The sequence below is a fragment of the Callorhinus ursinus genome, unplaced genomic scaffold (genome assembly GCF_003265705.2).
Source record: "Callorhinus ursinus isolate GAN/ISIS: 27379988/994484 unplaced genomic scaffold, GSC_fseal_2.0 scaffold9, whole genome shotgun sequence".
NCBI lineage: Eukaryota > Metazoa > Chordata > Mammalia > Carnivora > Otariidae > Callorhinus > Callorhinus ursinus.
In genome coordinates this window covers 10,475,389-10,490,065 of record NW_027397071.1, presented here as the reverse complement: position 1 = coordinate 10,490,065, position 14,677 = coordinate 10,475,389, and the positions used below count along the sequence as shown (strand labels likewise).

General features: G+C 44.2%; 1 protein-coding gene across 6 annotated transcripts; it reads right to left on the bottom strand.

Moving 5' to 3' along the window:
- Nucleotides 1-387: 387 nt before the first annotated feature.
- HENMT1 (HEN methyltransferase 1) lies at nt 388-13,959 on the bottom strand. 6 transcript variants are annotated; one of them, XM_025872589.2, is made up of 8 exons: nt 10,602-10,671; nt 9,830-9,926; nt 8,335-8,454; nt 6,189-6,301; nt 5,212-5,346; nt 3,048-3,227; nt 1,990-2,179; nt 389-1,152 (listed from the first exon to the last, which is right to left on the bottom strand). In XM_025872589.2, exons 2-8 carry the CDS (start codon nt 9,845-9,847, stop codon nt 718-720), a joined length of 1,191 nt encoding a protein of 396 aa, XP_025728374.1. In that variant the 5' UTR covers nt 9,848-9,926; nt 10,602-10,671; the 3' UTR covers nt 389-717. The 6 variants fall into 6 exon arrangements, with proteins under 6 accessions (XP_073752310.1, XP_073752311.1, XP_025728374.1 ...); XM_025872591.2 differs by lacking the exon at nt 10,602-10,671 and adding an exon at nt 9,486-9,544 and having other exon boundaries at nt 9,830-9,890; XM_073896209.1 differs by lacking the exons at nt 9,830-9,926; nt 10,602-10,671 and adding an exon at nt 10,752-13,959 and having other exon boundaries at nt 388-1,152.
- Nucleotides 13,960-14,677: the final 718 nt, after the last annotated feature.

Sequence of the window (14,677 nt, the reverse complement as noted above, 5' to 3'; positions counted from 1 at the left end):
CTCCTTGGAATAGGATTTGCAATATTCAAGTGGTAACAAACTCAAAAACAGGGCGCCTGGGTGGCTCAGATGGTTAAGCATCTGCCTTCGGCTCACGTCATGATCCCAGGGTCCTGGGATCGAGTCCCGCATCAGGCTCCCTGCTCCTTGGGAGCCTGCTTCTCCCTCTGCCTCTCTCTCTCTCTCTGTCTCTCATGAATAAATAAATAAAATCTTTAAAAAAAAAAAAAAACAAACTCAAAAACACCTTCATCCCTGAGGTACATCAGAACAGGAAGGCAGATGAATAGGTCCCTTTAGTGGCAGAGGTCAGCGTCTCAGCTAACCTCTATACTCAGGTCTCTCATTTAAACCAGTTTTCCCCCCCAGGGTGAAGCTGTTCATTCTCAACTGGTACAATAACCCCAATTCCACCCAGTAAGCTGCCAGGGATGAGGCTGCTTTTATCTTCAATTATTTCCTGTATGTTTTAGGCAAATATTACAGTACAGGTGAGCATTTAGCCCAAAGGAGGTAGAGAATCCTAGAAACTTTTGAAACTTATTCCCTGGGAAAAGGTTTTATTTTGACAATCCAATTTGCTTTAAGAATGTTTAAAGTCACATCCAACTGGGTCTAACAGAAACATGAACAAACGCATTATGAACCCTCTCCACCACCCTGCAAAAAGCATATGAAAAACAAGGTTAGAGAAATTCAAAACCAAGTTGCCTAAACTTATGACTCCAGCACAGGGCTGATTAAATGCTCATCAAAGAGGCGTTGTGTTTGGTAATCAACCAACTCCACCTGCACCGCACTTTGATCTCCATTCAGTCGAAGTCCCTCAGCAAGTATTGTTCTCAGCTTCTCCATACTACCTGCCACCAAGTGGTTCACCTTCGGATAAATAATGAGTCTTTCCAGGGGTACGTAGAACTTCTCTCCCACACTGTAAGGTTTGGGGGACTGGTCTATTTCGGCCCTTTGAGCTTCTGTTAATCCAAACTGTGGGGTACAACTGCCAAGTGGTACCACTCGATCACCCTCCCTTTTCCTCAGACCCCGGAGAAACCTGCTTTTCATTAAGCCGATTGCTTTGACCGACTCACTACTCAGAGTAAGCCGGAAGTATTTGCTTTGCTGTAAACTCGGGTATGAGGTGGTGTAAACCTGAAGGAAAAATTGGAAGAGGTTTCACTTCATTAGTAACTTCTTACATTATTAACTGTGTATTAACTATACATATCAAATCCTACTACCATGCATGCCACCATATAATGGGAATCAAGCCACAAGCACAGTCATTAACTATCTGATATGCTTTAAAAATTCTAATGATCGGGGCGCCTGGGTGGCTCAGTCGTTAAGCGTCTGCCTTCAGCTCAGGCCATGATCCCAGGGTCCTGGGATCGAGCCCCGCATGGGGCTCCCTCCTCAGCGGGAAGCCTGCTTCTCCCTCTCCAGCTCCCCCTGCTTGTGCTCCCTCTCTGTGTCTCTCTCTGTCAAATAAATAAATAAAATCTTTTAAAATCTTTAAAAAAAAAATTCTAATGATCAAAGCCAGCTTTCCACCAATTCATACCAACTCAATGTTCCTACATGACATTAGAGAAATGCTTAGGAGGGCAACGTGCTTATTCTTCACCATACCTCCTGAAACCCAAAGGGCCTGAGAAGCTTGGAGGTTCAGCTGCAATACTCATTTCCTGAGCCACGCTATGGAGGAAGTGCTGCTGATCCTAACAAATTACAATAGGGGGTCACTGGCACATCAGCTTGGAGGCTTTCCAGGACTTCTGATCTTTCTCTGTAATGTGCTTTGAGACATGGCAAAAGGCCAGGTGGTCTCCAGGGCTAAGTAGATAGACCAACCCTGAAGGCAGTTGTGGGCATGAAGGATTCTAAGCTCATTTACATTTATCTCTACAGTGGGGACCCCTACAGAGTTCACCAGCCTAACCCACGCGCTTCTTACTTACCCTGGTCACTACCTCAAAGAATACTCACAACTTCATAAATGTGTTCCTCTGGAACGTGTTCCTCTGGCTCTGAAATGCTCGATTCAGTCGCCTTTGCTATGTTTTTCTGGAAGACCCCTATCTGGGTACAGTATCCAACATGCTCAGCTCCTGCTGGTGGATCCCCCACACCAGTGAACTCTACGGAGTAATTGTACAGTTTTGCCACATCCAAAGCCCTAAAATCAAAAGAAATGCATTTTTGAAAGGTATGGTTAAATTAAAAATCTCCAGTATAACAGAAAATACAATGAGCTAAAATGCTTCCCAACTTGCAAATTCTTACAGCAACACATAATGCCACACAGGGTTTGCTTACTTCTGAGGGGCTTTAGGGTCCTGAGTCAAGTTTCCAGGTAATCACAAAAATATGGAGAAAGGGAAAGTTATGGAGCACAGAGTGCAGGCATGAGAAAGGAGACCACAATGGCTACAAACTCCTATTTGGGTTTGCAATCATGACAGAAACATGACCATCTGTCCATCTGTCAAGGAACACTTGTGTCAGGGCATAAGGCTCACCCTCACTGCCCTATACACACCCCCTTCCTGTTTTGTTTCATCTCCACACCAATACTCCTACTCCTGACATCATATCAGAAGATACCTGGTGCCGGGCGCCTGGGTGGCTCAGTCGTTAAGCGTCTGCCTTCAGCTCAGGTCATGATCCCAGGGTCCTGGGATCGAGTCCCACATCAGGCTCCCTGCTTGGCGGGAAGCCTGCTTCCCCCTCTCCCACTCCCCCTGCTTGTGTTCCTGCTCTCGCTGTCTCTCTCTCTGTCAAATAAATAAATAAAATCTTTAAAAAAAAAAAAAAAAAGATACCTGGTGCCCCACTTTGCTTAGCTGCCTGAGACCAAAAACTTCCATTTATTTTGCCCAAATATGGTGATCCCTTTTATTAAATACCAAGCTGAATTTTGGGAAACTTTATTAGGATAAAAAACTTCAGTCAGGTACAGGTATCAAGATTGACTTCCTGTGGGGTAATCTCCCCCCACCCCCTCAACCCCACCACAAAATTCACAAAAACATTTATGAACTCACCACGTCTGAAACTGCGTTCTGTTCCACTCAAATCTGTGATCTGGATCTCTAAAGGTAGATGCTGGAAACAGGGGATTGAATTCAGAGTTTGGTGTGCTGATGACAACCATACCCGGAGAAAAGTACCCAAATACAACTTCAGGAAACTTGGCCAGATCTTCAGAATCTAAGTGTTCTATCCTGAAATGGTCAATGGGAAAGACAATGCAATTATTTTCCTAGTTGATTTAGCAAAACAATCTCTACATTTATCCCTTCTGAATCTTTGTAACGGTACTTACATGACCTAAAACCAACTATTCCTAAATACTCACCCTGCCCTTGGACCACGTTGCCCCCTCTTTCAGGGCTCTCTGGGCCTCGCTGTTGGTAACTAAAAAGTATGAGCATAAGTATAAGCTCCCCAGGAGGCGTGCAGTGCTATGAGACTAGAACACATGCCTCACAAAAGTTGTGGGTTTCAGCATCAGATCCCAGTAGATTCTCACCCCACATCCAAGGACCAGATCAACTCCCCCAGTACAGGCGTCCACTAGACCCAGTGAGCCATTTCTATCCTGATGCTATATGTTAATCTAATCCACTTTTATCTTTGCCTTAAAGAGGAACAGGAGAAGCAATTTGACACAGAGTATATGCCTGAAAAATGTTGTGGGTTTTTTTTTTAAGATCTTTATTTATTTGACAGAGAGAGAGCGAGCAAGAGAGGGAACACAAGCAGGGGGAGTGGGAGAGGGAGAAGCAGGCTCCCCGCCAAGCAGGGAGCCCGACATGGGGCTCGCATGACCTAAGCCGAAGGCAGACGCTTAACGACCGAGCCACCCAAGCGCCCCGAAAAAAGTTTCTAAAGACACAACTGACATGATTTTTAGGGCAAATGTGCACATATATCTCCCCATAACCACTACAGCTCAGCAGGATGGTGATGGGAGGGAAACATAACCGTTCAGACCAGTAAGAGGAACACACATAGGTAAATGACTCAGGAGCTTCAATTTGGCTTCTTTGCAGTATCAGTGCAAATACTACACATCAAAACATGTATAGTTAGAGCTATAATGCACTTACCCCGAGTGAAATTTATTGCTTTAAATTCACACATTAGAAGAAAAAAAAATCAATGCATAAGCGTTAAGACAATGGAGGAAAAAAGAGCAAAAATCTGAATCAGAAAAATCATATGACCCAATAATCCCACTCCCAGGGTTAAATGAAACTTGTGTTCATGCAAAACCTGTTCCATGAATGGTATCAGTTCTATTCATAATAACTCCACACTGGAAACCCAAATAGCCTTAAATGCTTGAAAAGGTGGCACACCATACAAAGGAATACTCAGGAATAAGGAACAAACTGCCAAGAAATTAGATAATTTTATAGTGTTCTCAAAAACAATGCTGCAAAATGGATGATGCTGGCTGGGGGTGAGAGAAAGGTGTGGCCACAAAGGGGTCGGCCCGAGTTTGTTTGGGGGTTAATGGAACGGTTCTGTGCCTTGACTGTAAGTTACATTAAACTACATGTGTTAAATTCCACAGAAATGTACCTGTGCTCAAATATAAAGATTTGTCAGAGAAAGGACGCATGAGCACAAGCAGGGGGAGCAGCAGAGGCAGAGGGAGAAGCAGGCTCCCTGCTGAGCAAGGAGCCCAATATGGGGCTCCATCCCAGGACCCTGGGATCATGACCTGAGTCGAAGGCAGACGCTTAACTGAGCCATCCAGGCGTCCCTGCTCAAAAATACTGTGTTTAAAAAGTAGGGGCGCCTGGGTGGGCTCCATGGTTAAGCGACTACCTTTAGCTCAGGTCCCTGGGATCCAGCCCTGTGTCCTGTCGGGCTCCCTGCTCAGCGGGGAGCCTGCTTCTCCCTCTGCCTCTGCCCCTCCACCCGGCTCATGCTCTTCCTGGTGCTCTTGAGGTCTCTTGCACTCAAAATCCTTAAAAAATGAGGAAAACTTTAAGAGGTGAGTCTGGATACAGGATATTCCTGGTGCTATTTTGCAGCTCCTCCATCTGTAAATCTGAAATTAAAGTCAATCCCGTCAACTTGCTTTACAAATAAATTTGATTACAACTTAAATCTAGTTAGGACACTCAATTTACTGAGAACTAAATCAGATTTTTCTAATAAATTTATACAGTAAGAATCAGTTTTAATACTTACAATTCAATACATGTTATCAAGTCAAATCCACACAAACGGGAGTCTTTTTGTACAGCAGAACCACGGTACAAGGTTATGGTCAAATCTAGTTCCCGAGGAACGATGTAACCCCCCACTCCTGGAGACAACCTACCCCTGCAAAAACAGAAGGGAAATTAACACTATAATCTATTCAGAATCTCACCAGCTATAGAATTCTGATGATCTGATCCTCTGATCAGTGTCTACCTAAATGAGTTTTCCATGACTTGAGGTAGTAAGCACGAGGTCATAGGGTTAACTTCCTCATAGATTATTGGCCAATGAGAACAAGATTGAATACTGCCGATGCTCTCGCCATTTAATACTTTTGGTCTTCCAGCTCCCTTTGGATCACTGATTAACTTTCTTTAGAAGAAAAACAGTCCTGGGGCGCCTGGGTGGCTCAGTCGGTTAAGCGGCTGCCTTCGGCTCAGGTCATGATCCCAGGGTCCTGGGATCGAGCCCCATGTCCGGCTCCCTGCTCAGCAGAGAGCCTGCTTCTCCCTCTCCCTCTGCCTGCCACTCTGCCTACTTGTGCTCTCTAGCTCTCTGTCAAATAAATAAATAAAATCTTTAAAAAAAAAAAAAAAAAAAGAAGGAAAACAGTCCTGAAAAAAATCTGCAAGTCAATATATATGAGACTGGAGAGCTGCTCGGGCTTAAATTAAAGAGGTCTGGGGCAATTTCGATCCTCTAATGAGTTCTCCTGGTGTCCAGCGTTTTGCCATTGAAAATTGAATCTGCAATGCTTTGTCTACTATAATTTAACAGGCTATACTTTCTACGTTGGTAGGAAAAACTACTGTATCATTCACAATGTTATGGCACAGTCATTCAGTGAGCTTGATTGAGGCTCTCAGTGCCAATCTTTTAAAATAAGCTGTATAAAACGACACTTCCTCATAGTGCTACTCGTTTTAGATTAATGCACAATACTTTCAGAAACTTGGTCTTACCCTCCCCATTCAAAGGGTCTGGCAGCAACATCTACTCCAACAAGATACTGAACACAGCGGTGATATTTCAGCATCCATAAAAGTGTGGCATCACCGAAGCCCAAGTCTGCAATCTACGGGTGAAACAGAACATTGAAGACATTACTGCCAGAAATCAAATAGGACCAAAAACTTTTAGAGTGTAAGTGGTTATCAGAATTACCATATAATTATGTCAAGATCTTTTTGGTAGAAAAAAAGTACACAAAAAGGAAATTAGTCTGAAACTTAAGGGAGGAGTGGGCGGGAAATAAGCTGTTAGTGTTTGGACTGTAAGAAAGGAATTCAGGTGTGTACCTGGCACCCAGAGCACCCTCAGGGTCTGGCGCCCCGAAAATCCCACATGGTAGGCAGGTACCCTATAAAACAAAACTTTGAACCTCTGAGCAGCTTCTAACTTAACACAAGGGCGCCTGATCTTGACCAATGTTTTAGGGATTTATATTCAGTGTTGTTAATCTAATCCCCTAATGTACATTTGTATGTATTCTTAAATGGATTTCTTAACTGTGCACTAAAGTCTTCATTAACCGCTATCACCTAAATTTGATTCCCACTTTAGGAGGAAAAGAAAATTAAGATTTAAGTTTAACGGCCCCCAATCCCAAAGATATCCTAAATCAGCTTCCAGGGTAGCTAACTGGCTCTAATCCAGCCTTAATTAAGGGGGTACCTGCAGATTTTAACTATTTTTGGATACTCAAACATGAAAGATACCATATTATCCTAAGATGCACAAAGTGTTAAATCTGAAACAGACTAAAGTTTACCTCAAAATTCACTCCATCAGAAAACCAATTATAGCATTTACTAAGTTGCTTCCAAAAAAAATTCCCCTCTGGAAAAAGGGAATATAACTATACCCTAGCAATAGGCACATTCAACCTATATTCAATCCAATTTTTCCTCAGATGTGCTTCATTTTTTTACCTTCAATATTTTAGGTAAACCTTGCAATCTACCACAATATTACACCCTTAGCCACAAGCAGTAATTTTCCTTTCTGAAGCTGGCATATTTATGGGACAGTGGGAGAAGGGTTACATAGCCTCAAAAAAAAAAACCTAGTCTGGGGCGCCTGGGTGGCTCGGTTGGTTAAGCATCTGCCTTCAGCTCAGGTCATGATCCCAGGGTCCTGGGATCGAGTCCCACATCGGGCTCCCTGCTCAGCCAGGAGTCTGCTTCTCCCTTTGCCTCTCCCCTCCGGCTTGTGCTCTCACTCTAAAATAAAAACTTTAAAAAACCTAGTCCAAAAGCCAACTACAGCCTTAGGAAGTTTTAAACTGTTTTTTACATAGTATACCCAATTTCTTGTTAACCAAAATTTAGCTCAAACTTCTCCTTCCGGGCGCCTGGGTGGCTCAGTTGGTTGGGCGACTGCCTTCGGCTCAGGTCATGATCCTGGAGTCCCGGGATCGAGTCCCGCATCGAGCTCCCTGCTCAGCAGGGAGTCTGCTTCTCCCTCTGACCCTCCCCCCTCTCATGTGCTCTCTCTCAAATAAATAAAATCTCAAAAAAAAAAAACTTCTCCTTCCCACAGACCCCTGAACTTTACCCTGCCCTCAGTCTGAAGACAGAAGCAGCCTGTATTTAAGGCCCCCTCCCGGAAAACAGGATAGCCTTAGATTAACACATTATACTCTCCAATCACACCACTGTCATCCCACTCCCCCACAGATCAGTTGTTTACTCTAGAGAAAAACCTTTTTCCCCTTTTCCCCAACTATTGGTGCATGCAGATCTTATGGTCAGTGTTCTCCCTGTTGCGCTAATCCCTTCCCTTCCTTGCAACACATCTTCAAATAGTCTCTGCTCACTTGCCAAATCCTTAAGTTTTTCTTGTATTTTTTTTTTAAAGATTTTTTATTTATTTATTTGAGAGACAGAGAGAATGAGAGAGAAAGCACATGAGATGGGGGCAGGGTCAGAGGGAGAAGCAGACTCCCTGCTCAGCAGGGAGCCCGATGCGGGACTCAATCCAGGGACTCCAGGATCATGACCTGAGCCGAAGGCAGTCGCTTAACCAACTGAGCCACCCAGGCGCCCTCTTGTATTTTTTGACTAAACAGTTGATAAGACAGTCTTCAGTGTTTGGAAAGATACTTACCTTCCTGAGTCCATGTCGATTCACTAAGTTTTTAACAAAGTAGTATCTCTGTTCATACACTGGTGGTTTGAACTCAATCACTTTCTTGCTGGGAACTTCACAATTATCCATACTGTTGCACTGAAACAAATCATGTGCAACTTCAGGAATTAAGAAAAAAAACCAGCTTCATTTCCCAATTACTTGGTAAAATCCATTGGCCTTTCAACCACCTCTGTCCAAAAAAAAAAAAAAAAATCACCCAGTGGTACTGCATTTCCTCCACGGTTCATCCAAGCCTCCACGGGTCTTTTATCTTTTATTAAGTGATAATCTGGCTTTATGCTTCTGAGGGCTTAGAGTCAGCTGAAGGGAAAACTACTAATGCATTTAACAAGTCTAAGTCTCCTAGCCACAAGGGACCTTTAATGAACTGCCAAAGACTGGAATACAGGTAGGCAGGAGATTGAGACTCCTTGAGGAAACTAAAGTCAGGCTCCTCTAAGCCGTCTTCTGATTAGGCCTTGACCTGGACACCATCCTGTCTTGGGCCTGCTTAGGCCAGTTGAGCAAGAATCCTACTAAGTCAATTTAGAGAATTCCCCACCCTTAATCTCATAATCTGATCAAATTCCTTGCCATCACCCCTTAATAATCTGATCCCCCTGAGCTGCCTTATTAAGAATCCTATTGGGTGCCTGGGTGGCTCAGTCGTTAAGCGTCTGCCTTCAGCTCAGGTCATGATCTCAGGGTCCTGGGATCGAGCCCCGCATCGGGCTCCCTGCTCGGCAGGAAGCCTGCTTCTCCCTCTCCCTCTCCCACTCCCCCTGCTTGTGTTCCGTCTCTCGCTGTGTCTCTCTCTGTCAAATAAATAAAATCTTAAAAAAAAAAAAAAAGAATCTATTAAATTCTGCTTAAAACCCAAAACTCTTGTGGTCTCTTCCATCCGCTCAGCCCTTCTGCTCATGGCTATAAATCCCCAGCAGTTGAAAATGGGGGTTTTCACCATCTCTCCCCTACTGCAATGCTCTTGTGGTGGTAGTCCTGACTAAAGACTTCCTTTTATTTAAGTCTTAATAAGGCATTTTTAAGTGTTCAGTAACCACGTGTAGCATGTGGCTACCTATTGGACAGCACACACTCCAAATGTGGTTCCCATTGGTCCTCCTTACCTGGATTTCCTTGAAATGCAGAATCTCAGGCCTCACCCCACACCTCCTCAATTCAGCATCTTTAGTGAACAAAATCGTCGCAGATCCAAAAGCACATTAACACTACTAAAATACCACTTGAGTATTTTTAAAGTAGATTTTGCTACTTAAAATAACTGATACTTTTTTCACTTCATATACAAATATGGAATTTTATCTATGTATATCCTTGTTCGATCCCATCCAACACCAAGAAATGCTAGGAGCCAAATTTGATGAAATTTTACTTTTAACTACCTCACAATCCATCTCAGGGATACTTCTTGAGAGTCATACAAGCAGGTTTAAAAGAAAAGCAGCATTACCTGTTTGTTTTCTTCCATTTTGTTTCCAAGTTCAAGTTTTCTTGAAACAAAGAAGCCAATGTATCCCTTCAAGCTCTATGAATCAGCAATGACCCAACTGTAAATATGGTTTTTTATAAAGGAGACTGGATGCAATAGTTGCCTAGATCAACAAGGGACAGAGCAAGCTTCCTCCCTTCTCTTTACCTGTTATCATCTAATCAACAGAATTTGCTTAATAAGCATGGATTCAGATAAAACAGGCTCAGAAAGCCCAAGTCACTTTTCACCAGGACAAACCTAGCTAAATGCAGTTAACACCCCTTCTTCCCTTTTCCTGCTAGGTTTGATACAATCTGAACAATCCTATGAATTACGACTATTTCATCAAAGCCCTCTCTCAAATTTATTATCTGCTTCATCATTTTTTAAATCAGGCTCCACCACCAACGTCGGACTTTAATTCATGACCATGAGATCAAGAATCGCATGCTCTACCCCATGAGACAGCAGGCACCCCCAAATTGATTTTCAATCACTTCCTCATCCATGATCAAAATGAAATTTCAAGGAGAAAAAAAAAATGCCCGAAGTAACTGAGAAGCTAAAAACACTTCCGATATCCAGTTCACTGATGGACTTGAATTTAAATTTTGGTTCTCAGCCTAAAATGTACACAACATGTCAATCACCAACTTAGAGGAGTTACTAAATCGTATCTCACCGCCCCCCCAAAGCGACGTAATGTCACAGTTCTCATAGCGCATGAGTACCCGGTCCCAGCACGTCTTACCCCCGAAAGAGCACACCAGCGGGGAAGGCAAAGCGCAGCGAACACTAGGGTGCTGGCCCGCGACCACCACTGTATTTGACTTCAGGCCCCGCCCCTGACGCCCCCGCACGCACTACCTCGCTGCGTGACGTTACCCGCCCGCGGCCACACCTGCGGCGCCCACACCTGCGCCGCGGGCGCTCCCGCCGTCCGCCCTAATCTGCAGCCGGACAGCCCTGTGCCTCCAGGCTCCAGGCTGCGAGGCGTCGGTTTTGCGTCTCCTAACGGCCGCTGTGGCGCATGCCCCGAAGCCATTTTGGAGGAGTCCCTCCGAACCTTGGAGGAGACCAGTGTCCCCGCCACGACCCCCGCTGGCGCGCGGCTGCGACCCGGCCTGGCTCGCCGGGGGCCGAGACTGTTGGACCGAGGCGGCGCCGCGCCAGGTGCATCTGCGGGCCGCGAGCAGGGCGTCCGGCTCCGGCGGCTGTTGCGTTCCTGGCTCTCCGGTTCGCACAAAGAACAGAAAACGGTCCCGGGCAGTGGAAGGCAGCAAGGCCAGCGGCCAGGCTGAGCGCGAGCCGGCTGCCGGCTTGTGACCTAATCCGCCGTCTCTCAGATCCTAGGAACAATCCACAGGGGCCTTGAGGACGCTCTGGGCTGGATAAAGTCGGTCCAGCAACACCTGAGCTCAGAAGAACGTTCTTTCAGCCCCCAGCCCTCCAACTGGTAATTTCTGCATGCTGGGGGTGCAACTGTGTGATCTCTTAGAAAAGTTACTGTATCATGTCCTGCCCCTGCCAGACATCCAACTTGACACTTTATAATCAGTTATTTCTTTATTGTATGTGGTGGAGGAGTTTAAGGAGGGGAAGAGAAGATGCGAAGCTGCTTTCTTTGGGAAAAATGTCTTTTTAGTCCATTATAAGAGACTCAAAAGCTGGTGTTTGTTAATGAATTAATAATCCGCTAGTATACCGTACATTATATGTTAGAACTGTACTTTCAAATATTAATACCACAATATGCAAAGGACAGTATTAACAGCTTTGGAATGTCACAAAAATAGATTACACAGTTCTTGTCTTTCGTGTTTTGAGCGGTCTGGTCTCATGGTAAAAAAAAAAAAAAACAGGCAGGGGCGCCTGGGTGGCTCAGATGGTTAAGCGTCTGCCTTTGGCTCAGGTCATGATCCCAGGGTCCTGGGATCGAGTCCCGCATCGGGCTCCCTGCTAGGCGGGGAGCCTGCTTCTCCCTCTGCCTCTCTCTCTCTCTCTCTCTCTCTCTCGAATAAATAAACATTTAAAAAAAAACATACAACTCAAGCTTCACTGTTTGAGACGTTCCTATTGGCCTGGGGAAACTGCAGTTTTAGTAGATTGTCTTCATTAGAGGAGCATATTCCTTATTATAGGATATATAATTTAAACACAATCTTAAGAGTTGAGTGAATTCCACTTCTGGCTATTTTTAAATTCATTAAACAAAGGAGGCCATTAGACTGAGGTGTCCCTAATGCCTGGGCAGCCTACATAAGCAAACCCAAACCTAAGCCTGTAGATGCCTCAAGGTTAAAACATGGAGACCTAAGAATATACAATGGCAAACAGCCACCTAGGCTTTCCCAAATAAGGTACCTGGTGAAGCAGTAACCAATCAAATAATTTCCTTGCTTTGCTTGGCATCTTCCGTATAGAAGTCTTTCCTCTAGTTCCTGGCAGTGGTTAGGATCTCCCAGATCCAAACTGATGGTTGCTCCAATTCTTAAAAATTTCGATTTGCTTCAGTTTATCTATTAACAATATATATGCAGAAGAATTGAAAGCAGAGACTTGAACAGATATTTGCACACCAGTGTTCACAGCAGTTACACTCAGAACAGCAAAAGGTAGCAACAATCCACATGTCCATCAATAGGTAAAAGTTGTGTATACATACAATGAAATATTGTTCATCCTTTAAAAGGAATGAAATTCTAACATGCTCCAATATGGTTGAAACTTGAAGACATTATGCTAAGTGATAAGCCAGTCACAAAAAGGACAAATACTGTAAGGGGGCAGGGAGAGGAGGAAAAATAATTTTCAGTGGCATACTTTTGGGGATATCAAATTTTAGTACTGTTCATTGAGGTTTTGTTATCTACCTGCAAACTGGACTGGATCTTCAAATCTTCTAGTTTTCTCCAATAGATATGGAGATTTTCAATTTTCTCCCACCCTTCTGACTTGGGATCAATAAGAACAAAAACTGTCGTTTTCCCAAAACCCTGAAAGCTGAAGTTGGGTGACTTGATGTAAACTCCACAGAAATCACAACAGCTCATGTATGGACAGCCTTCATGCCTTGTTATGTGGGCCAAACCACAAAGTTCACTGGAACACCAGACACCTGATGACATCACCAGAGACATTCAAACTGCAACCCAGGAGAATCTATGATTACCACTGCCTCTCCTCACTCTGAAGATGCTTCAAGCCCAACATCTAGAAATCTTCTTGACTAACTGCCCTCTGGACCCCAAAACTCAGTTTATAGTCTATTCCATTAACTTTTGTTTTTCCTTTGTTTCCATAGATGTCTCTTAATATTTTTTTAAGATTTATTTATTTATTTGAGAGAGAGAGTGCGAGCACAAGCAGAAGGGGCAGAGGGAGAGGGAGAGATGACCTCAAGCAGACTCTGAGTGCAGCCCCTACTTGGGACTCCATCTCAGGACCCTGAGATCACCACCTGAGCCAAAAACCAAGAGTCTTACGCTTAACTGATTGAGCCACCCAGGTGCCTCTAGAAATGCCTCTTATTAAATCCCTACTGATTGCACCATTTAGGCCTAACTTTGGAAGCTCACCTGAAACATCACCTTCTGAAATGAGGTACAGCTCTTTAACTTAATTGACCTAGTCTCAGGATTAAGGACTGGGGCGCCTGGGTGGCTCAGTCCTTAAGCATCTGCCTTCGGCTCAGGTCATGATCCCAGGGTGCTGGGATCGAGCCCCACATCGTGCTCCCCGCTCAGCGGGAAGCCTGCTTCGCCCTCTCCCACTCCCACTGCTTGTGTTCCCTCTCTCGCTGTGTCTCTCTCTGTCAAATAAATAAATAAAATCTTAAAAAAAAAAAAAAGATTAAGGACTGGTTCAATGAGATATGGAAAAAGCTACCAGCTGAGCTTCAGGATATGAAAACTGAAGACCTTTCAAAGGCAAGAATATGGGTAGTAGAATAAGCTACCACAAAGTATGCCTCTTGGGCATCAGGGTTGTTTTGAAATGATTATTTCCACAAACAGAAGACACAGGAGAAGCTCTGAAAACACAATAGAAGTTACCTTTTTGTAAGGGAAATTTACATTTAGAAAAGAAATCTGCATCTGTAATGGTGTCTCCCTCTTTATACCAGCCAAAGAAAGATGACCAAATCACAAGAAATCTTATAAATGGAGAAGACACACTGATTTAAATGTACAAAACAAACCTTACCCTTGTTTACTGTGCTTTTCCTGGTAACCTCCCATAACTGGCTTCCCCCAACGCCCCCACCCCAACATCTTCCTTTGTTTATACTGAAGATGGTATTTAAAGTGGTGGCTTGGGGGGCGCCTGGGTGGCTCAGTTGGTTAAGCGACTGCCTTCGGCTCAGGTCATGATCATGGAGTCCCGGGATCGAGTCCCACATCGGGCTCCCTGCTCAGCAGGGAGTCTGCTTCTCCCTCTGACCCTCTTCCCTCTCATGTGCTCTCTCTCATTCTCTCTCTCTCAAATAAATAAATAAAATCTTTAAAAAAAAATAAAGTGGTGGCTTGGGCTTCCTCTGGGATTTATTCATTCTTCCCAAGTATCTCCCCTGGTTATATGAGGTATACATGTTAATAAGCTCTGTTTTTCTCTTGTTAATATGTCTTTTAATACAGGGGTCTCAGCCAAAAACTCAGAAGGGTAGAGAGAAAATTATTTTTCCTGCCCTTCAGTATGATTCCATTTATATGAGATACTTAAAGTAGTCAAATTCATGGAGAAAAAGTAGAATGGTGGTTGCCAGGGGCTTGGGGTGGGGGAAGGAATTGGGTGTTAATGGTTAATGAGTACAGAGTTCAGTCTGGG

Excerpts from the sequence above, each read along its gene's own strand:
- HENMT1 (XM_073896209.1), bottom strand. The coding sequence starts at position 10,895 with ATGGCTTCGGGGCATGCGCCACAGCGGCCGTTAGGAGACGCAAAACCG. Across the intron at positions 6,302-8,334 it reads ATCGACATGGACTCAGGAAG|ATTGCAGACTTGGGCTTCGG; the intron begins GTAAGTATCTTT and ends TTTCACCCGTAG. Across the intron at positions 3,228-5,211 it reads TTGATAACATGTATTGAATT|GATAGAACACTTAGATTCTG; the intron begins GTAAGTATTAAA and ends TGACCATTTCAG.